Source organism: Lithobates pipiens, unplaced genomic scaffold (genome assembly GCF_037356315.1).
Source record: "Lithobates pipiens isolate NorthernLeopardFrog02 unplaced genomic scaffold, aLitPip1_a1.2 Scaffold_13, whole genome shotgun sequence".
NCBI lineage: Eukaryota > Metazoa > Chordata > Amphibia > Anura > Ranidae > Lithobates > Lithobates pipiens.
The window spans coordinates 461,643,737-461,664,170 of record NW_027507718.1 but is presented as its reverse complement, the minus strand read 5'-3'; the positions used below and the strand labels follow the sequence as shown (position 1 = coordinate 461,664,170).

Genomic DNA, 20,434 nt, shown 5'->3' with positions numbered 1-20,434 from the left:
GTTACCGCATCTGTTATCTGTCAGAGAACTTGTCAGAAGTGATGCTGCAGATAACAGAGGAATGGAGCATCGGAGAGAAACGGCACTTACAGCTTTGGAGATGCATAAACACTACAGATAGATGTGCTGAGGTCAAATTTCAAGAATGTGGTTTACTGTCACCGACTCCCTTTAAGCCAGCTTCTAGCAGGCTTCAGCACTTTTTGAAGCTTGTTAAGCCTGCTAGCAGCTTGCTTAAAGGGGCACACTGCTCTTATACAAGCTGAATCCTGTGTAAAATCAGTCCTTAGTTTCAGGATTAAGTACCCAGGTACAGAACGAGTACACAGCACATAAGCCTTCTCAGTCCAGTGTTTTGAATGAGTTTTCTTTTAACATAGAATTAAAAAAAAAAAAAAACATTTAATCTAGAAGCCAGTAGTAGGACGAAAAAAAAAAAAAAAAGTTAGGAACCAGCTCAGTTTGTGAGCTCCAAGATGTGAACTCCAATCACTGTGAACCTTGCACCAAGCGCTGTTCAGTCAAGCAGCAGATAATAGTTATAGCAAGATAAGACATTATACTTTAGTTAATGTATGTTTGGTAATTGTCTTTAGGCCTCATGTACACTGGTGTATTGTAAAACGGTTTCTCCTGACAGGAGAAAATCAGCATTAAAGAGGAAGTAAACCCTAATGGGTTTACTTCCTCTTTCATTGCCTGCAAAGGTAAAGCATAATGGACTACTATGCATCACATAGTAGTCCATTATGTGTCACTTACCTGACATAGGAGCCAGCGATGTCACCGCTGTCCCCTGTAGTCCGGTGCATCCATCTTTTCGGTGGGGTCTCGCAGCTCTGGCGCTGTCATTCGGCGGAGGCGCGATGATGTCACTCCCACGCATGCGCACGGGAGCCGACACACGCGGCAGCTCCATTGTTGGAAATGCCGCGCTTAGTGCACCTGTCTTCGGGCAAATATCTCCTAAACCGTATAGGTTTAGGAGATATTTCTTGGACCTACAGTTAAGCCTTAATCTAGGCTTACCTGTAGGTCAAAGTGTTTTTTTAAGGGTTTATAACCACTTTAAATACTCACCAAAGCTGTGTTTGAAACCAGTTTAGCAGTGTTTGGCCATTTCATTGGCCAGAATTTTACATTTATTCTGGCTATTGAAATGAATAAATGCAGAACTGCTAAAAACACGCTTAGCATGAAGGCACGTTTAGCAGTGTCAAGTTTTTCTGCCAAAATACTGCGGTTCCTGGCAGTGGGATTTTTTTTGCTGCCTCTAAACTCTCCGGCCATTAAACGCTGTTTAAAGTCTGTGTGTGCATGGACACATAGGCAACGTGCAGAGGAGTTTATAGGCAGGGAAAAAAAAATAGACGCCAGACACACCTACAGCAACAGCTGTAACAACGTACAGTGTGCAGGAGACTAACATAGCTAGATGGACAGCCACGCTGGCATAATCCTAGTGCCCTCCAGCACTTCTCACAGCAGATTGCTCCATAAATAGGAATATTTGTTCAGGTTAATGGAGAGAGGAAGAATGCAGACTCAGCCAGCACCTTTTGTTTTTGTTTTTAGTGATTGTCCAGGTTTAACCAGGTTTTTGTAAATCACATGATTAAATTGCCTGCTATTGATCATCCACTTACTCTGGAATAACATATGCTCCGCTGCTCAAAAAAATAAAAAATAGGATTTTTTCATCATGCTTACCTGTAAAAATTATTTTCTTGGAGTACATCATGGGACACAGAGTTAAGCTAATATTCATTACCTACTGGGTTATACTTCATCTCCAGGTGAATGGACACTGGTAGACCAAAAAGGTCTTTAGACAGGAAGTGATCCCCTATATAACCCCTCCCATACAGGAAGTACTTCAGTTTTGTAGCAAGCACTGAATCTTCAAAAAGAGGGGAGGGACCTCTGTGTCCCATGATGTACGCAAAGAAAAGGATTTTACAGGTAAGTATGACGAAAAAAAAAATCCTATTTTCTTTTTCATACCTCAAGAGGAAACGCGGTGTTAGGCTAATATTCATTACCTACTGGGGGACATCCCAGAGCAATAGCCTTGAGGGGAGGAAGACAACCTGCCAAACAGACCTTATACGGCAGCTTGCAGTACACTGCGGAGCGAATGCTGAATCCTCGGCTGCTCGAACATCCACTTGATAAAATTTTGTGAACTTATGCACTGAAGGCCAGTAGCAGTCTTACAAATCTGAGCCACAGATACCTGGTGGCGAAAAGCCCAGGAGATTGCTACACCTCTGGTAGAATGAGCTCTCACCCTAAAGAGAGGAGCTTTACGTTTCAGACCATAGGCCTGAATGATCAATTGATGGACCCAATTGGCAATGGAAGCCGCCTACTCCTTCTTGGGTCCTTTTCGTAAAACCAAAAAGGAGGAGTCTGATCCGCAGATCTTCGCAGATCTAGACAAATAAACCTTGACTGCCCGGACAACGTCCAGGGAATGCAATCGTCTCTCTTCCACCGAATGAGGCTGAGAGAAAAAAAAAAGGCAGCAAAATAACGTCCTGATTTAAAAGGACACCACTTTTGGCAAAAAGTATGGAACAGGTCGTAAAACAACCCTGTCATTTTCAAGGATCAAGCATGGTTCCCTGCACGAAAGGGCCGCCAACTCTGACACCCTTCTAGACAAGGTGATGGCCATCAGGAAGGCTAGCTTGCGTGACAGCAAGTCTAATGGAATTTCCTCGATGGGGTCAAATGCTCGTTTCTGTAACAGACATGGTGACCTAATGGGGGGGGTGAACGAGTTGCCCCCTGCATAAAGGTTTGGACCAGAAAATGGGAGGCTAAAGGTCTTTGGAAGAATACAGACAGGGCCAAAATCTGACCTCTAATTGTACTCAAAGCCAATCTGATTTCCACAGCTCACTGTAGAAAAGAGAATTCTCCCAATCATGTATTTCCAAGGATGCCACTTTCTGGCTTCACACCAATACAAGTCTTCCAGACCTTATGATAGATCTTCCTAGTTACAGCTTTTCTAGCATTCACTAGGGTAGATACCACTGGTCCAGAGATGCCACGGTCCTTCAGCACCCTGGCTTCAATAGCCATGCCGTCAAATTTAGAGACTGTAAATTGGGGTGGAATATAGGATCTCGAGACATTAGATCGGGGAGATGTGGTGTCCATGGCCCGTCTATTGTCAGTCTCAAAATCTCAAGGAACAAGGGCCTTTTGGGCCAGGCTGGTGCCACCAGAATGACTGGAACTCCCCCCTCTTTGAATCCTGCACAAAAAATGTGGAAGGTCAGAGGGATCGGAGGGAAAAGCATAAACTAGGGAGTACTGGCTCCATGGAACTACCAAAGCATCTGCTCCGATTGCCAGAGGATAATTTGTTCGGGACACAAACTGCTGTAGCTTGTTGTTGAACCTGAATGCCAATAGGTTGACCTCTGGACATCCCCAATGCTGGCAAATTTCCTGGAAGACCCTGGGTGTAGGGACCATCTCCCCGGGCAGATCTGCTGGCGGCTGAGATAGTCTGCCTTCCAGTGCTCTGCTCCCGGGATATGGATTGCCGATTGAAGGAGGTGAACCACATACTAGCCTGGGCTGAGGGACATGTGCTCGTTCTGAGCTGAACGACTCCTGGTACCGCCTTGGTGGTTTATATAGGCCACTGCAGTGGCATTGTTGGACTGAACACTGTTAGGACAGTCCTGAAGCTCCACTGTCCAGGACCGTAGGGACAGATGTACTGCCTGTAACTTCAGGACATTGATGAACAGGATCTGTTCTGTCCTTGATCATTTCCCCCAAGCTGTGAGCCCCTCTAGGGAACATTCCCCAGCCTGAGAGACTGGCATCTGTAGTCAGTACTCTCCAAGTTACCAGGAGGAAGGATTTTCCCTGTTGCAGGTTAGGATTCTGCAACCACCAGTTTAGGCTTAAGCGTGCCCAAGGAGATAAGAACATTGGATAATCCAGGGCTTGTCCTTTCCTGTTCCAAGCCAAAAAGAAGTCTTGTTGTAAAGGCCTGGAATGGAACTGGGCATAGGGCGCTGCCCCGAACGAGGACACCTTCCTCCCTAGAAGACTCATACAGAGCTGAATGCAGGGTTGTTATCTGTTGCACCCGATTCTTCAGGGCGCCGATCCTTACGGGTGGCAAGAATAGCCTTGCTTGGACCACATCTAAGATCAGACCTAAATACTTTAGACTTTGAGCTGGTCTCAATGTTGACTTTTCGGTATTTATGATCCAGCCTAAGCTTTCCAAATACCGCATGTGCACCTTATGCTCTGTTCTAGAGCCTTTAGTGAGTGATCTCTGAGCAGGAGGCTGTCCAGATACCCGAGCACCAAGATCCCTTGGACCCTTAAAAAACCCAGTACTGGTGCTAGAACCCTTGTGAACAACCAGGGAGCTGGAGCAAGCCCAAAGGGTAGAGCCACAAACTGAAAATGACATTCCTCTACTGCAAATCGCAGGAACCTCGGAGGAGGCTGAAAGATAGCTACGTGTAAAATACGCATCTTTTATATTGATGGAGGCTAGAAAGTCTCCCATCTGGAGTGAGGCTACTACTGAGCGCACAAACTCCATCCGAAAGGACTGGATCAGAAGATACTGATTCGCGGATCTTAGATCCAAAGTGGGCCTTGTGTCCCAGTTTGGTTTTTGAAAACGTAAAACAGGTCAGAGTAAAACCCTGTGCCTTTTTTGGATACAGAAACCTCTACAATCACTCCTTGATGCACTAAATGATGTAGTGCCTGAAGCAAGAAGTCTTTTTGGAGGATCCAAAGGAATGCTGGATCTTGGGAACCTGAGGGGGATCCTTCAGCAAATCCAGCTTCTAACCGCAGGACATAGCTGAGGTGACCCACTCGCCCTGAACCATTGTTCTCCAAATGTCCACAAAGTGCAGCAGCCGTTCCCTCACCCGATAGACTCCAATTTCTTGTCAACAGGGTCTTTCAAGCCATGTGCGTTCTCTACTGGACATCAACTGCATATCTTCTTGTCCAGATTGGAAGCAGACTCATCCGCCAGGCCCTCCACAGAATCCTGATCTTTTAGCTCTTCCTTATCCTCAACCCATTCCCGCTTCAAACTAGGAGGCTCCGGGAAGGGGGATCCGTCACGCTTCTTGCCACCCTGCGGGATGGAGGAAATCATGGCAGCAATCCTGTGCTTTATCCCAGCTAAGGCCGAGTCCCGATCCTCTTTTTTGAAGACATTTACTAGCCACAAAAGAGTGCCTGGTTGTAGTATTAAAACACCTCAGAAGGGAAACCCTTTAATAGGGCTCACCGAGCCCCTATGCAACAATCCTGCTAAGCACATTTAGCCTGAAAAAAAAACACCTGGTGACTCACGTGACCCGGGTAAGGAGAAATTAACCACTGCAAATACCTGGTTCAGAGCCAGCTCTGTGTCCCACAGCTGCCTTCTGGAAGCACTGCATGTTTGGCACACAGCTTAAATAAGCTGTGTATGGGAATGCTCTGTGCGTGCGCATGCACGTGCATGGTCCCGGCGAATGGGCGTGGCTGTATTTGCGTATGACGCAAATCTTCATGCGCCCAGAGAAAGGCTATGGCTCGTGTGCAGCAAAGCCACATGTGCCATGGCTGCCAAACTAAGCACAGCATTGCTTTTGCAAATGCACGTGCGCCATGTCGAACTAAGGCGAAGTGGCGCACCATCGTGTGCCATCATACAGGTAAAAAAAAAAAAAAAAACAGCCAGACACTAGCAAAAAAAAAAAAAAAAGTACACTTTGCAAACACACACAGCTAGCTCAAAACTCCCCCGTATGGTCACAGCACACAGGTGTCCAGCCCCTAGCTAGCTTGACTGATTTCTACAATCTAAAACAACAAATAGTGTAGCGCTAATTTAAATAATGATATATTCACAAGGGAAAATATCTGTGTATAGACAGTCATGTATGCTGAAAAAAAAACAGTGGATAAAGTCCTCTATAATATAACTAATACACGTTAATTGTGATAAGAAATTTTCTTCAGAAGAGATAGACGTTTCACTGATCAGGTGTAACCAGATGTATCAACTTGTCTGAAGTGATCTAGAAGGTAGGTGGAATACTCTTACCAGATGGGGTGGACTCGCCAGTCTTACGACAGTTGAGTCAAAAAACGCTTGGGGTCTACACATGGGACCGGATGATGGATTGGAAGTAGTCAAACCGGATTCTCGGAAAGCTCCAAACGGTGAAAAAGCCATGGGGGGCGTCTCTCAGGATGTTCCTCAAGTTGTCCGAATCGGGTGTGACCCAATTGGATTTCGGGCCCCGGATGCAGGAGAGGTTCACAAGAATGGTAATGAAGAAAAAAGAAAGCTCCAAATGGTGCAGGTCAAAAAAATTACCATCAGGTATTTATTTAAAAAGTCATAAAAAAGGACATGAATTATGACAAGTGATCACAAGAAGGACAAAATAAAAAGCAATGTGGGGTGCTAGATGCGGGCTCGTTTGAAGTGTTGGCAGCTGGTTTTCACTCTTTCTTTAGTTTAATATAGCGCGGTGTTTTCCCCCCTACCTCCCCTGATTTTTACAATCACCACACCACAATAATTAAAAGGTGTTTCACTTACCTGTCCAGCTCAAACAACCGTGCCACCCACCTTGCAGATACTGGTAAAAAAAAAAAAAAAAAAAAAGTACTTCCTGTATGAGAGGGGCTATATAGGGGATCACTTCCTGTCTAAAGACCTTTGGTCTACCAGCATCCATTCACCTACAGATGAAGTATAACCCAGTAGGTAATGAATATTAGCTTAACTTTCCGAGCCCTGTGCCATGAACGGCGGCTCCAGCACGCATGCGTGTGAACCCGGAAGCAAGACAGGTAAAGATGAAAGTGGCTGCAGCGCTGACATTGCGGTGCTGGAACAGCTATGTTTTAAGGCAAGTTTCACATAATGTGCTAGTATTCAATGCATACTAGCATATTATGATTGTACCTTGCAGGTGGACAAAAAAAAAAAAAAAAAGGCTAGCGGTATACAACCGCTTTAAAAGAGAAGTGCACGCCAACACTAAATTCTCTACATCTACAGACACCCACAATCTAACGCTGACCTATCTAACCCTGTAAAGAAGAAATCAATATACATACTTTTTTTTACACTGATCCGATCCAACGCTGGGCTGTCAGTGGTGGCTTCACTGTGTAGGTGCGTGCAGAGGAGGCAGCTGACAACGGATGCTCCATAGTAAGTCTATGGGTGACGTCACTTCCCATTAATTTCCCAGCTGTTGTCGGCTGTGTCCTCTGCAGAGCTTCTGCCACTGGAGACCAGATAAAAAGGTATGTATACCGATTTTGTCTTTACAGGGTTGTCTTAGATCATGGATGTCTGTAGATGTAACGATTTTAGTGTGGACTTCCCCTTTAAAGCGTTACAAAACACAGGAGCTTGCATTCACTATATCTAGTCTCCCACAGTACACAGAACATGGAATTGCAATAGTTTTAGTAAATATAAACGGCTAAATAAATTTGCTCATCAGCAGTTCTAACAGTCTTGTGACTTTCTATCAATGCCTGGTTAAAGCTTGTAGAAGGAGGAGTTTTCATACTGCACTGGCTGCCTATGAGGCTGCAGGACCCCTGATCCTCTGTCTGGACAGTGCTGATTGGCCCTCTGCTGACCACATGCACCCTCTCAAGAAAAAAAAACTCTCTAGCAATACACACCAAACTGAGCATGTGCAGCGTGATGCCAAAGGCTCTGTCTTAGCATGAGAAGGATTGGGGGCAGTGGAAGAAGGGGAGAATCAGAAGACAGGATCAAACAGCCTTTTTACACAATGCGCACGATTAACCCCTTTGTTTTCACAGTGAGTAAAACAAGAATGCTTTACTGCATATATAGACTGATTTTACTGTTGAGGGTTTAGTAATGCTTTAAAGGCTTATTTACACCAGATACATTTTTCTGCATGTATAAAAGCCATGGCCTGCATTCACAGAGCTTCATACAAAAAAAAGTGCAAGCTACATCAGTCAGTTTATCCCAAAATGCCAAGGCAAGCCAATTCAATCCTTTAAATCAGTGGTCTTAAAACTGTTGCCTGGGGGCCAGTTTTGGCCCTTTGCTTGCCTTTATCTGGTCCTGGGGCCAGGTGCTGGTCCTCCCAATGACACCAACCATGGGGCACTATTCCTCCCACTGGCTACAGTCTGGCCCCCCTAAAAGCTGAAAGACACTAAACTGGCCCTTTGCTTTAAATGTCTGAAACCCCTGCTTTAAAATAGCACTAGCACATACAAAAGATATTACATGTTGCAAATATGAGCCAAATATTTATATAAATGGGTGTTTAGGAGCAGTTGGGCATTTTTTGTTATTTTTAGCGGCCACTGAACTCTCCTCTATCATCTTATCAGTACACGTACACAGGGTCGTTTCTAGGCAATTGCGTTAAGAGGCATTTTTTGGAACACAAAAAAAATGCGCTCAGAAGCTAAGTTTACAGGCATTTCAAGCTCCAAACACGTCTAAACTTGGTAACTCACGTTTAGCCACATTTCGTTTACAGGCGTTTTCATTTTTGGCTATTTGGAAAAAATGATATTATATTATATATATTTATTAGGGGTGCAACGGATCGGCACCGATCCGCGATCCGAACGGATCTCGGTCTTAGGAAAGGCTGCGGCTTCGGCCTCGTTCCGGAGCGGCGCCATCTTGGTACACCCATCGACGATCACCTGTAAACAAACCGGTGTCATGACGCCGGTTTCTCTCTCACCTCTCTGTACTGATCTGTACAGTGGAGGGGAGAAATCGGAGCCACAGCCATCTCTGCAATACTTATCCTGACAATATTCTGCAATACCCTGCCAATACTTACCCTGCCAATATTACATTGGGGTAGATGACGTGGATATTACATTGGGGACTATATGGTGGTGGCATTTCACAGGCTTTTGCAAATTCAATTATTTGCGGAGCCGAAAAATGATCCGAGATGCACCCCTAATTATATTATATTATATTAATATATATATATATATATATATATTTATTAATATATATATTTATTAATATATATATTTATTAATATATATTATATATACACATATACACATATACACACACACACACACACACACACACACATATACATATACACACACACACACACACGGCATAACTGACGTCTTAAACGCTGGTTACTATCTGCCAAGTTAAATAATTCAGAAGAGGTTGTAAAAACCTTGCGTGTACATCAAGCCTTAGACCCCTTTCACACGGGTGTTTTTCAGGTGCTTTAGTGCTAAAAACAGCACCTGTAAAAAGCCTCATCTGCAATCCCAGTGTGAACGCCCGAGTGCTTTAACACGGGACGTTAAAAAAATAAAAATAAAAGTCCTGCAAGCAGCTTCTTTGAGGCGCTTTAGGAGCAGTGTATACACCACTACTAAAGTGCCCCTGTCCATTGAACTCAATGGGCAGTGCTGCTGAAGCACCTGCAAAGCACTTCCGCAGCTGCGTTTTTCGGGTGCTTTAAATCCTATATTCGGCCACTAGCGGGGGTTAAAAGCGTCCCGCTAGCGCCCCCGAAAAGCACCGCAAAAATTACGGTAAAGCGCCGCTAAAACTAGCGCCGCTTTACCTCTGGCGCCTGGGCACTGGCAGTGTGAAAAGACTTGAACCCTTTCATTTTTTTGGGCTATATATTTCTACCCCAATCAGCTCATCCATGAAAGACAGTAAAATATAAAAAAAATAAGTAAAAAAAAAATAATCAAAAAGCCTTCACTTTAATCCATGCGAATCAATGCAAAATGCCTTCTCAAAAAGAGAATATATTTACATGCTCATGTCCTCAGAATTATTCCTCATTTTTGGACAATGAGCAGAGGCATGCAAATCAATGCTTTATGCCTCACCAGCCAAATGCACATCCAGAATAGCTGGTGTATAATGCAAACATGGGCAGATTATAGAGCCGTCTATTCCAAACTGCATACAGCCGTTTGAGGCCATTTGGCCATCAGTGCAGTGTATGGAAAGAGGAAACCATGGCTTTTATAGAGCAGGGCATGGAACCCAACAAAACCGTATAAACCATACAGGTTATGGTGAGAAGGAATAAAAATCAATCAAAATAGTGAGTAACACATTGGATTGTCATAGGTCTGCCAACTGTCCTGAAATTATTTAGAGATGTGATAGAAAACATGTTAACACCTCTTTAAAAAAAAAAAAAAAAAAAAAAGCAGGATAGATTTCATAGAATACAAATCTCTGCTCTAGCTTTGTGGAATAAGAAGTTATATTTTTTTTAGTGTGTGTTAAAATATATATATATATATAAGTTATATAGCTACAAGAAAACACAATTCTGAAAAACAAAAAGATTACCATAAACTGTGCAGAGCAAAGTCTCCTGAAAACATTACAGCAGTAAGAGAGCTGGGAAAAAGCAAACCCGGAAAGTCTTGCTACAGAAAGCACCTTGATACATACCGATCTACTAAGAGGAGTAAGGGAGGAGCAGCCATGATTTATAGAATTGTAGACATCCGTCCTAGAAGATGGTCTTCTCAGAAGTCTGGAGGGTCATATTTTGAGAAAACAAATTTGAAAAAGAGAGTTTTACTGGTGAAGTAGTAGCTCCATGTTCCCCGGCTATCAGGAAGCTCCAGCAGAGGACCGAGTCAGTGAGCTGTGCTTTACTCTTGTAGTTGCTGTGTCAACAGGGAAGGGCACATACTGCACAGCAGTACTCAGAGGGCTGACCGGCAGGGTCACTTCTACTCAACACACCCACATAGTCGCACTCTGCTTCTACTGCTCAGGTTACAGTCACTCTGTGTATTTATAGAGTGCAGGTAAAAAAGACCTGGAGCAGGAGGTGGGTGACCTGCAGCCCCCCGGGACCGATAAACACTGACCAACTGCAAGTTAAAGTTCAAAGCCGATACCGAATTAGATCTCCTTCCCAGAGCAGTGCCTTGACGGGAGGTGACCGGATGTATGTGGGGCGTGGTGTGGTGTGAGGAGTGAGGATGTGGCTGGGTTGAGGTCAGCGAGACGCCGCCACGCTGTCTCTCCCTCGTTCTGTCTGAGTGACAGGCTGCGTAGGAACAGATGAGGTTCGCCGGAGGTCTCCAGGAGAGTGGAAGCGCCGGTATATGCCGAAGCCAGCCGACAGCGGCCGAAGATATCCTGATGTAAGCCGACGCTGGCCGCGGACCATCCGAGTGCAGGAGTGGAGGCACCGACATACATGCCGGCCGATGAGGACTTCCCGGGCGCTGTACGAGCGAAGACACCGGTATCTGCCAGCTGCTAATTTTGGTATCCGTGAGTACCCCCTGTTGGGGAAAATAGCCTGGGAATAGCCCCTCTGGAGGTGAGAAAAAATGATTTCTCCGGATAACGAACTGTAGTAGCAGCTTCATTTGTTCGTTTTCTCTGGTATACAGGAGTCTAGGCAGTAGGATGTAACCTTATGCCTCTCTATGCTTTTTTTGCTGACGGAACTGAAAGAGTACACATGCCTATATTGCTATCTATTGGTTTGCTATTAGATTCGGTATCTCTCAGGATGATAAGATCTCTCTGGTAAACTGTTTGAATGATATTCCAGTGATATTTAAAAAAAAAAAAATTATTAAGCTTTGCCTCCCTAAGTGCAACTGTACAACTGAATACCCACACTTATTTAAATGTCTCGTAAACGCATCTACGGACGATACAGCTAGGAACGTTTTTTAAAGAAAAAGAAAACACAGGAATATTTTTTTTTTTTTTTTTTTGTATTTTCTTTCCCCTTCTTCTTCGCTTTCCTTACGCAGCACGGATTTACAGCAATGTCCGAAAGGCCTTAATACTAAGTCTCTCTTTTCTTTTGCTTTATTTGGGGTAACGGCTGCATATAGCATTAGTGTCATAAGTGTTATTGGCCCCCTCGTTAAAATTTTTTTCTTTATTTACTTTTTTATAAGCCAATATGTCAAGGCGAAGAGGGGAGGAACAGCCGCAGCAGGAGGGTGCGGGGGTACAACATCTCCGCTCCTCCAAAGAAAAGGAAAAAAGTAATCAGGCAGCAACGTCAGCTGCAGCAAAATTAGAACGGTTTACGCATACCCCGGCCCAAACACCAACAAAAGGAGGACAGACGACACAAACTAAACCTCACCACGGGGGTCCGGCCGATAGAAAAAGCCAAGGCCAACCGGCCGCTCTGACCACGCTAGTACCTGAGGGTAAGAGCAAAAAGAGCCAGGGGGGTACCCAAGTAGATCTGGAGTCAGACGTGTCTAACAAGCCACATGAGGAGGAGGAGGCCCCAACACTGAAAGATGTATTACAGGCGGTAAACGCATGTAAACATTCCTTGGGAGACTTGGCAGCCCAGCTAACAGGAATGAAGGAGGATATATTGTTAGTTCGACAAGACATTCAAAAAGCAGTTGAAAGAACAACCGCTCTGGAATCGAGAATTAGTCAACTGGAAGATGACTTATGCCCAATCCAGTCGGTGGTTAATAATATGCAAAAGCACTTGGACAGTCACGCTACTAAAATGGACGATTTAGAGAATAGATCTCGCAGGGACAACATTAGGTTGTTGGGCCTACCCGAGAAAAGTGAAGGCCCCGATATTATAAAATTTTTGGAGTCCTGGTTGGTAGACAAGTTTGGAAAGGAAGGTCTCTCACCCTTTTTTTCGATAGAACGAGCCCATCGGTTTCCTTTTAGAGCACCGCCACCCGGAGGGCGTCCCAGACCCGTGCTGCTGAAGCTTTTTAATTATAAGGATAAGGTGTCATTAATGCGCAAGTCGAGGGAGATGGGGGATATCTCCTTTAATGGTTCAAGGATTTCACTCTACCCAGATTACTCTCCCGACTTGCAGAGACGCAGAGCGGAATTCCGGACAATTAAAGCTACTTTGCAGTCATATAAAGTATCATATGCACTTTTATATCCAGCAAGACTGCGTGTGATGACCCCGGATGGGGTACAGATTTTTGACTCTGCAGATGCGGCATTAAACTGGCTGGAAACTAATAAGGAGTCCCTACGGAGTAGCCAGGGGGAAAGGGAGGGAAGATAGCAAGGGAGGGGGGTGGTTATATGTTGATTGATAAATTTTCAGGTGGAAATGGAAGTTACGTTTAGGCAGGATGGGGGGGGGTCAACGGGGTGGCGTCTGTGAGTTTGGGTACTAGGTGGGTTATGGATGTTTCGGTCACGTTAAACTCCCAAAGGGAGCACCTTGTTAGGTGGAGGGAAGGGGGGGAGGGGGTGGTATTAAAAGGGAGGGTAGGACGTTTGGGAGGAAGAGGGGGGGTTGGGTTGGATGGGAGGGGAAAATTGTTAAAAAAAAGTAAACACGTGAAGGGAAAATTCGAATATAGCACGATAAATACACAAGTGAGTAAGAAAAGTAACACTAAACACAATTACAAGATACCACAAACTAGGGTTAAATTTAATTGTAAGTTGCAAATATATAAAGTATGGAAAAGCTAAAGGAAGATGAAATGGAGGTGGGAGCACTTTTTGTATATCGGTACTCCGGTAGGGTCTATATATTATAAGAACTATGTTTATGTACATTGTTTGGTTGCGTGGCACTTTCCGCTTGTTAGCTTGTCCTTTTTTTCTGTTTGATGGTACAGATGCTACAGGCTAAAACCCTCAATATTGGGTCCTGGAATGTAAGGGGCCTGGGCACCCTGGTAAAAAAAAAAAGGGGAAAAAAGAGGGGAAAAAAAAAAAAATGGTGGTTTTTGTTGTGCTGGAGAGATTTGACGTAGGACTGGCCTGTCCGCAGGAGGCTCACCTAACCAATGTGTTTAAACCACAGCTAAATAATAGGAAATACCAACAGCAGTACCATTCAGTATCTTTTGGTACCCTGGAGGGAAAATATGATAGACGCAGGATAATTGCACAAGAGAGAAAGTATATAAACATAAAGCACTATGATAAGATAATATCTGGGGTTAAATTTAACCCTGAGCTATTAATGTACAAAGTAGAGAAATATAAACTGTATATGACACTAGGGTGGGTGTACTTAATAGAGATAGGTATTCTAGTAGACTTTATATTCTATAAATATCATGTAGTTGCTCTCTGTGTAACTGTGTGGCGCTCTTTGCCTGCAGGTATGTTTTCTTTTAGATCCGATGGTAAATTCGATGCAGGGTAAATCTATAAACATCGGGTCCTGGAACGTGAGGGGCCTGGGTACCCCGGTAAAAAAAGCGATAGTTTTTGCTATGCTGGAGAGATTTGATATTGGACTGGCCTGTTTGCAGGAGACCCACCTTACCAATATATCCAAATCACTGTTAATTAACAGGAAATATCGACAACAATACCACTCAGTATACTCCTCCTACTCAAGGGGGGTAAGTGTGATAACAAAGGAAGGGGTGAGTTTCTCCTGCAACCAGGTCAGCATAGATGAGCAGGGCCGATATATTTTTTTGTACGGTAAACTGGAGGGCAGTAGCTGTATCCTGGCAAATATATATATACCCCCGCCGTTTAAAATGGAAGTTATGTACAGACTTTTGGAATTCATTGGGGATAAAGAGGATACTCCAGTTATTGCGATGGGAGATTTCAATGAAGTCCTCGATGTAAATTGCGATAGGTTTCCCCCTAAGGTGCGATCCAGGGACCTAGGTGAAACTAGGCTGAGCTGCTTTCTGAATGAAATAGGCTTGATGGACCTCTGGAGAGAGAGGCACCCGAGAATTAAACAATACTCTTGCTTTTCAGGTACTTACGGTACTCTTTCTAGGATAGATATGGCTATAGGAAATGTGGAAATGGCACAAAACATAACTAAGATAGAATATATGCCTAGGGGTATCTCAGACCATTCCTTGTTAAGGGTCGTGCTTAATACGGGGATTAAAAAAAAAATTCAAGGGTGTTGGAAGATCAGCCCGTTCTGGCTCGAACTTATGAAGGACGAAGTGGAAGTTAAACTAAGCTTAAAAGAGTTTATAGGTTTTAATGCCGGCTCGGCCCCAATGAGCGTGATCTGGGATACCCTAAAAGCGTTTATTAGGGGCGTTTTGATCCAACAGGTAGCTAGAATGAAGAGAAAATCTGGATTATGGGAGGAGAATATTAGGAAGGAACTTCTAGAAGCTGAGAATGCCTATGTCTTGGACCCAACCCCAGAAAACCAAAAAATCTGGCTAAATAAACAACAAGATTATAAAATAGCAATTGTAAAAAAAGAAGAGAGTAAACGAATATTTGTGAAACAGCGCTACTTTGGGGAAGGGGAGGGGGTGGGAAGATTGCTTGCACAGGTGGTTAAGACAAACTCCTCCCCCTCACTTATTTCTAGTATTAGAAATTTAAATGGGGTGATAACATACAAGAGCGAGGAGATAGTAGAAATTTTTGGAAATTACTACAGAGAGTTGTATCAGTCACGAGGCTCAGGGGAGCAGGGGGAAATGGATAGTTTCCTGGAAAATTTAGAAATGGTGACCCTCACTCAGGAGGAACGGGAAATCTTAGATGCCCCGATAACCATTAATGAGCTACAACAGGCATTGGCTGGGATGCCAAACAATAAGGCTCCCGGCCCGGATGGGCTCCCGGTAGAAATTTACAAATATTATGGAGAACTGCTACTTCCCGAGTTGCATAAAACTTTAACAGATTCAGCGGAAGGAAGACACCTTCCGGCTTCAATGACAGAGGCAACGATCATAGTCATCCCCAAAACGGATAAGGATCCGTTGGAAGTGGCCTCATATAGGCCAATATCATTACTGAATGCGGATGAAAAAATCTTAGCTAAAGTACTTTCAAATAGGCTGAATCAGTTCATGTCAAAGCTAGTGCACCCAGATCAAACTGGGTTTATTATGGGAAGATCTACAAGTATGAACATCAGAAGAACCTTCCTAAATATGCAGATCCCAGTAGAGAATGTAGGGGCGAGGGCCATAATGTCCCTGGATGTTTCAAAGGCTTTCGACAGTTTAGAATGGAACTTCCTATGGCGGGTGTTGGAGAAAGTAGGAATGGGCCCCACCTTTATAGGCTGGATTAAAAAGATGTATAATGGCCCTAGCGCCAGGGTAAGGGCCAATGCTAGGTACTCAGAAAAAATTGAAATGAGCAGAGGGACAAGGCAAGGTTGTCCCCTGTCCCCTCTGCTCTTTGCATTGGCCATAGAGCCATTAGCCATAGCTATTAGGGCCAACTCTGGGATTGAGGGATTTCAAAGAAGCGGAGAGAGACAGGAAAAGATTGCCTTATACGCAGATGATGTGTTATTGTTTTTGGGAGATACCGGACCATCTCTGACGCAGGCAGTAACTTTAGTAGAAGGTTTTGGAAACTTCTCAGGGCTGGCTATTAATTGGGAGAAATCTGAACTGCTTCGAGTCGACCCCCAGGATGCTGCAGTTCCGTACCCGGGGATAAGAGTAAGAGAGGTGGATGTGCTGAAGTACCTTGGCATATACTTGACATTGAACCCCGATCAATATATTAATAAAAATTTAATCCCTCTTCTGCATAAATTTAAGTGCAAATGCGAGGTCTGGAGTAAACTTCCGCTTTCAGTTATGGGCCGCTGCAGCCTGATCAAGATGATCTGGCTGCCACAGCTGCTGTATGTTTTGCATAATGCGCCCGTATGGATATGCAAAAAATGGTTTAAGAAAGTAGACACCCTTTTTCGGGAACTTATTTGGAAAAAGGGTACGGCCCGGATACGACTCCAGACGTTGCAGATGCCAATAGATAGAGGAGGCCTGGCTGTTCCCCATCCTAGGAACTATTACCTGGCGGCGCAGATGCAGCACCTGGCAGGTCATGACTCGGAGCAAGGAAGAAAGCTAAAAGAAGGGATTAGAATGATAGGAGCCCCGCATGAGTTTATAGCTGAGGTCCTGGAGGCTGACTCTTTTCAGTATAGTAATTCGATAACTAAAATGATAGGTAAGGTTTGGAAAGCGGTGAAATTAAAAATGGGTTTCTCAGGGCTGTTAGAAACCACACCCCTATGGGGCAACAAAAACTTACCTGAAATATTTAGTATCGGTAAGATTAAATCTTGGGAAAGGAAGGGTATAACCAGACTGATCCACCTTTATGATGGAGGGGTCTTAAGGACATTTTCGGACTTAAAAAAAGTCTACGATATACCACAACACTCATTCTTTAGCTACGTGCAGATAAGACATGCTTTAGCAGCACAGTTTGGGGGGAAAATGCCACCGTGGGACAAAATACCTCCACTTCAGAAGTTGCTCACCTCAGATAGTATAAAGGGGTCCATCTCAGGTATTTACAATCATTTAGGTATGAATTCTAATGATGAAATAGACCACCCGAATTTGAAGAGGAAATGGGAAGAGGACTTAGGAGAAATCTTAGATACGCAGTGGAGGAGAATAATGGAATTAGGGCCAGTGACCTCGCTCTCTCCTTCTCAAAAGATCTCACAATTGATGCTGGTGCACAGGGCTTATTATACCCCTAAAAGATTACGTCAGATGGGTAGAAGAACAGATGACAAATGTCCTAGATGTCGGGGACAGGGAGATCTCTTACACATGCTGTGGCGCTGCCCGAAGCTCTTTCGATATTGGAGAGAAGTGATGGCGAGTATCAATAGGATCTTTAAGTTAGAATTGGGAATGGACCCGATCTTGTGCGTACTGGGATATAGACAAGAGCCAAGAGAAGGGAAATATGTCACGGTGGCAGTGGTAAGATGCCTGTTTCAGGCACGCAGATTGATCGCGCAAAGATGGCAAGCTGATAGTGCCCCTACAGTAGGAGAATGGACCCAAAGTATTAATGAATTAGTTTGGAAAGAGAAGACTTTGTTCGTAAGGAGAGGAAATTATAGAGTATGGAAGGGAATATGGTCTCCATGGATAACCGAGATGGGATACCCAATAGATTAGAATGAATAGGAGACATAAGGGTAGCATATTGTTGTTTATGTGCAAATGGGCGCAAGGGAGGGATGTGGAGGGGGGGGCGGGGGGGGTTTGGGATGGGCAGGGGTAGGGCGGGTAAGGGATAAAATTTAGGTAGATTGTTGTTGTCTAGATAGGCCTCAGGAAGGCGGGTAACTTTCTTGTCGGATATTGTAATAGCAATAGCAAAAAAAAAAAAAAAAAAAAAAAAAAAAAAAAAACATTGAAAATAAGAATTATAATCCACGATGATGAGATATGATGCTGAGATAAAAATGAGAGGCAATATGATAGTGTCTCAAGCACAGGTCTTCTGACGTGGAGGAAAAAAAAAAAAAAAAAAAAAAAAAAAAAAAAAAAAAAGTTCAAAGCCAGCTCCAGTGCCATGACATGACATGTGGTGCAACACCAATAATAGGGGGTTATACAAGAAAATACATTGAACCAATAGGTTTAGGAAAAAATACTAAAAAAAAAAAAAAATAAAAAAAAAAAAACACACACAACACACCTCATTGCACTCAGTTTACTAGATATTTAAAATTAAAAGTTCAAATAAATAAAACACATTAAAACATGTCAAGCTGAAATTGTACATTAGCCTAAGAAAAATCAGTTTTGTGTATTTAAAGAGCCGCTATATGGCATGGGAGACCCTGACCAAGTCATCTGCCAGGTAAGCAAAACACTAATTGACTTTACAGGTAAACTGAAAATTTGTTTAAAAGGTGACCATAAAGCAGTCCATTTTTCCCCAGATAAAAATAAAGTTCTCATAGAATTGCTATACAAGCATTATTGTGGCTCATGCACATGTAGTATTTATGCAGGATCTTGTTGGCAACATGATCCTCTGTAAACAGTTGCATGTACACCGTACACATGTAACCACTGTGCATGTACATAGACTCCATTGGCTGCTGCTCAGGTTCCACATGCAAATAACTATGAGGTTTATTTACTAAGACTGGAGAGTACAGAATCTGGTGCAGTTGTGCATAGAAACCAATAGGCTTCCAGTTTCTTTTTTTCTGTCAGAGCCTCTGTAATAAGAAGTCTCCTGCGCAATGGGGGGGGGGGGGGGCGGCTGCATTCGTGGCAAGGGGGTGGCGGCGGCTGCATTCGTGGCAAGGGGGGGCGGCGGCTGCATTCGTGCCAAGGGGGGGCGGCGGCTGCATTCGTGCCAAGGGGGGGCGGCGGCTGCATTCGTGGCAAGAGGGGGGGCGGCGGCTGCATTCGTGGCAAGAGGGGGGGCGGCGGCTGCATTCGTGGCAAGAGGGGGGGCGGCGGCTGCATTCGTGGCAAGAGGGGGGGCGGCGGCTGCATTCGTGGCAAGAGGGGGGGCGGCGGCTGCATTCGTGGCAAGAGGGGGGGCGGCGGCTGCATTCGTGGCAAGAGGGGGGGCGGCGGCTGCATTCGTGGCGAGGGGGGGCGGCGGCTGCATTCGTGGCGAGGGGGGGGCGGCGGCTGCATTCGTGGCAAGAGGGGGGGCGGCGGCTGCATTCGTGGCAAGAGGGGGGGCGGCGGCTGCATTCATGGCAAGGGGGGGGGGTCGGCAGCTGCGTTCATTTCATTAAACCTGGCCCTCTTTGAAAAAAGTTTGGACACCCCTGGCTTAATAGGACAGGCTGAAGTTAGAAGCCGATTGGCTACCAAGCACAGCTGCACCAGATTTTGAACCCTCCAGTTTTAGTAAATCAGCCCCCATGTATAGCCAGAGGTGCTGATGCCACTGATCACACAATGTTTCCATCTTCTACTGAAGAAGTCATTCATATGGCAGTGGCACATGCACAAAACGTCCATGGCCCATTCAGAATGACTGAAAACGGAGATCATTCTGCCCATGCACCACCGCCGTATGAATAAATGCATTCAATCAATAGTGTGTAATCATTAGTGACGGCTCCACTGGCTACACATTGCTGATATACATGTCAGCCCTGAGCAGCATCAGCGGCCAATAGTGTCTTCTTATGCTGTACGCATGGGGGGGGGGGGGGGGGATTAGCTCAATAATGGGGGAATCACCTTCCCTGGGGGGTAGTCCAAACAGCAGGTTGACTTAAAATCTGACGTATAGCCAGTTTTAATGTTTAAAAGGTTCCACGAAGCTCAAAAATAAATCCTCTCCATCCAGGCACTAACTAAACAAACAGTTCAGGAGCCTACCTCACAGGTGAAGCGTTTCTCCCAGTCGCCCACAAAACCAAGATAATGCAAACCTTTTCCTGTCCCCCACAAAGCAGACATCACATCAGTATTGGTCTCTCCAGGTATGGCCTCCTGAGTCCCAGGCCAAGAGCAATTCTCCAGTCCTGCTTCCACCTGTTGGTGGACACAAGTGGACTGCAAAATCTGATCCGGAACCAACCCTGCCAAGGTGGCTGGTAAAACCTGGACCAGATTACACCTTAGTTCTCTGCAAATGAACACATGCGAGGAGAAACAACAGCCATCACTGTCTTTC

At 44.7% G+C, this 20,434-nt stretch overlaps 1 protein-coding gene across 4 annotated transcripts in view; it reads right to left on the bottom strand.

Moving 5' to 3' along the window:
- Window positions 1–20,434, bottom strand: part of TBC1D14 (TBC1 domain family member 14) — a 199,422-nt gene that overhangs the window by 112,423 nt on the left and 66,565 nt on the right. Inside the window, exon 1 of one of the 4 annotated variants that reach the window (XM_077477826.1) lies at window positions 10,499–10,791. The exons of 2 other annotated variants lie outside the window; for them this stretch is intronic. In XM_077477826.1, the coding sequence (XP_077333952.1) occupies window positions 10,499–10,533 (35 nt within the window). In that variant the 5' untranslated portion in view covers window positions 10,534–10,791. Of the gene's footprint in view, window positions 1–10,498; window positions 10,792–20,434 lie in introns of those variants that run through there. One more of the 4 variants, XM_077477827.1, reaches the window with a different exon arrangement.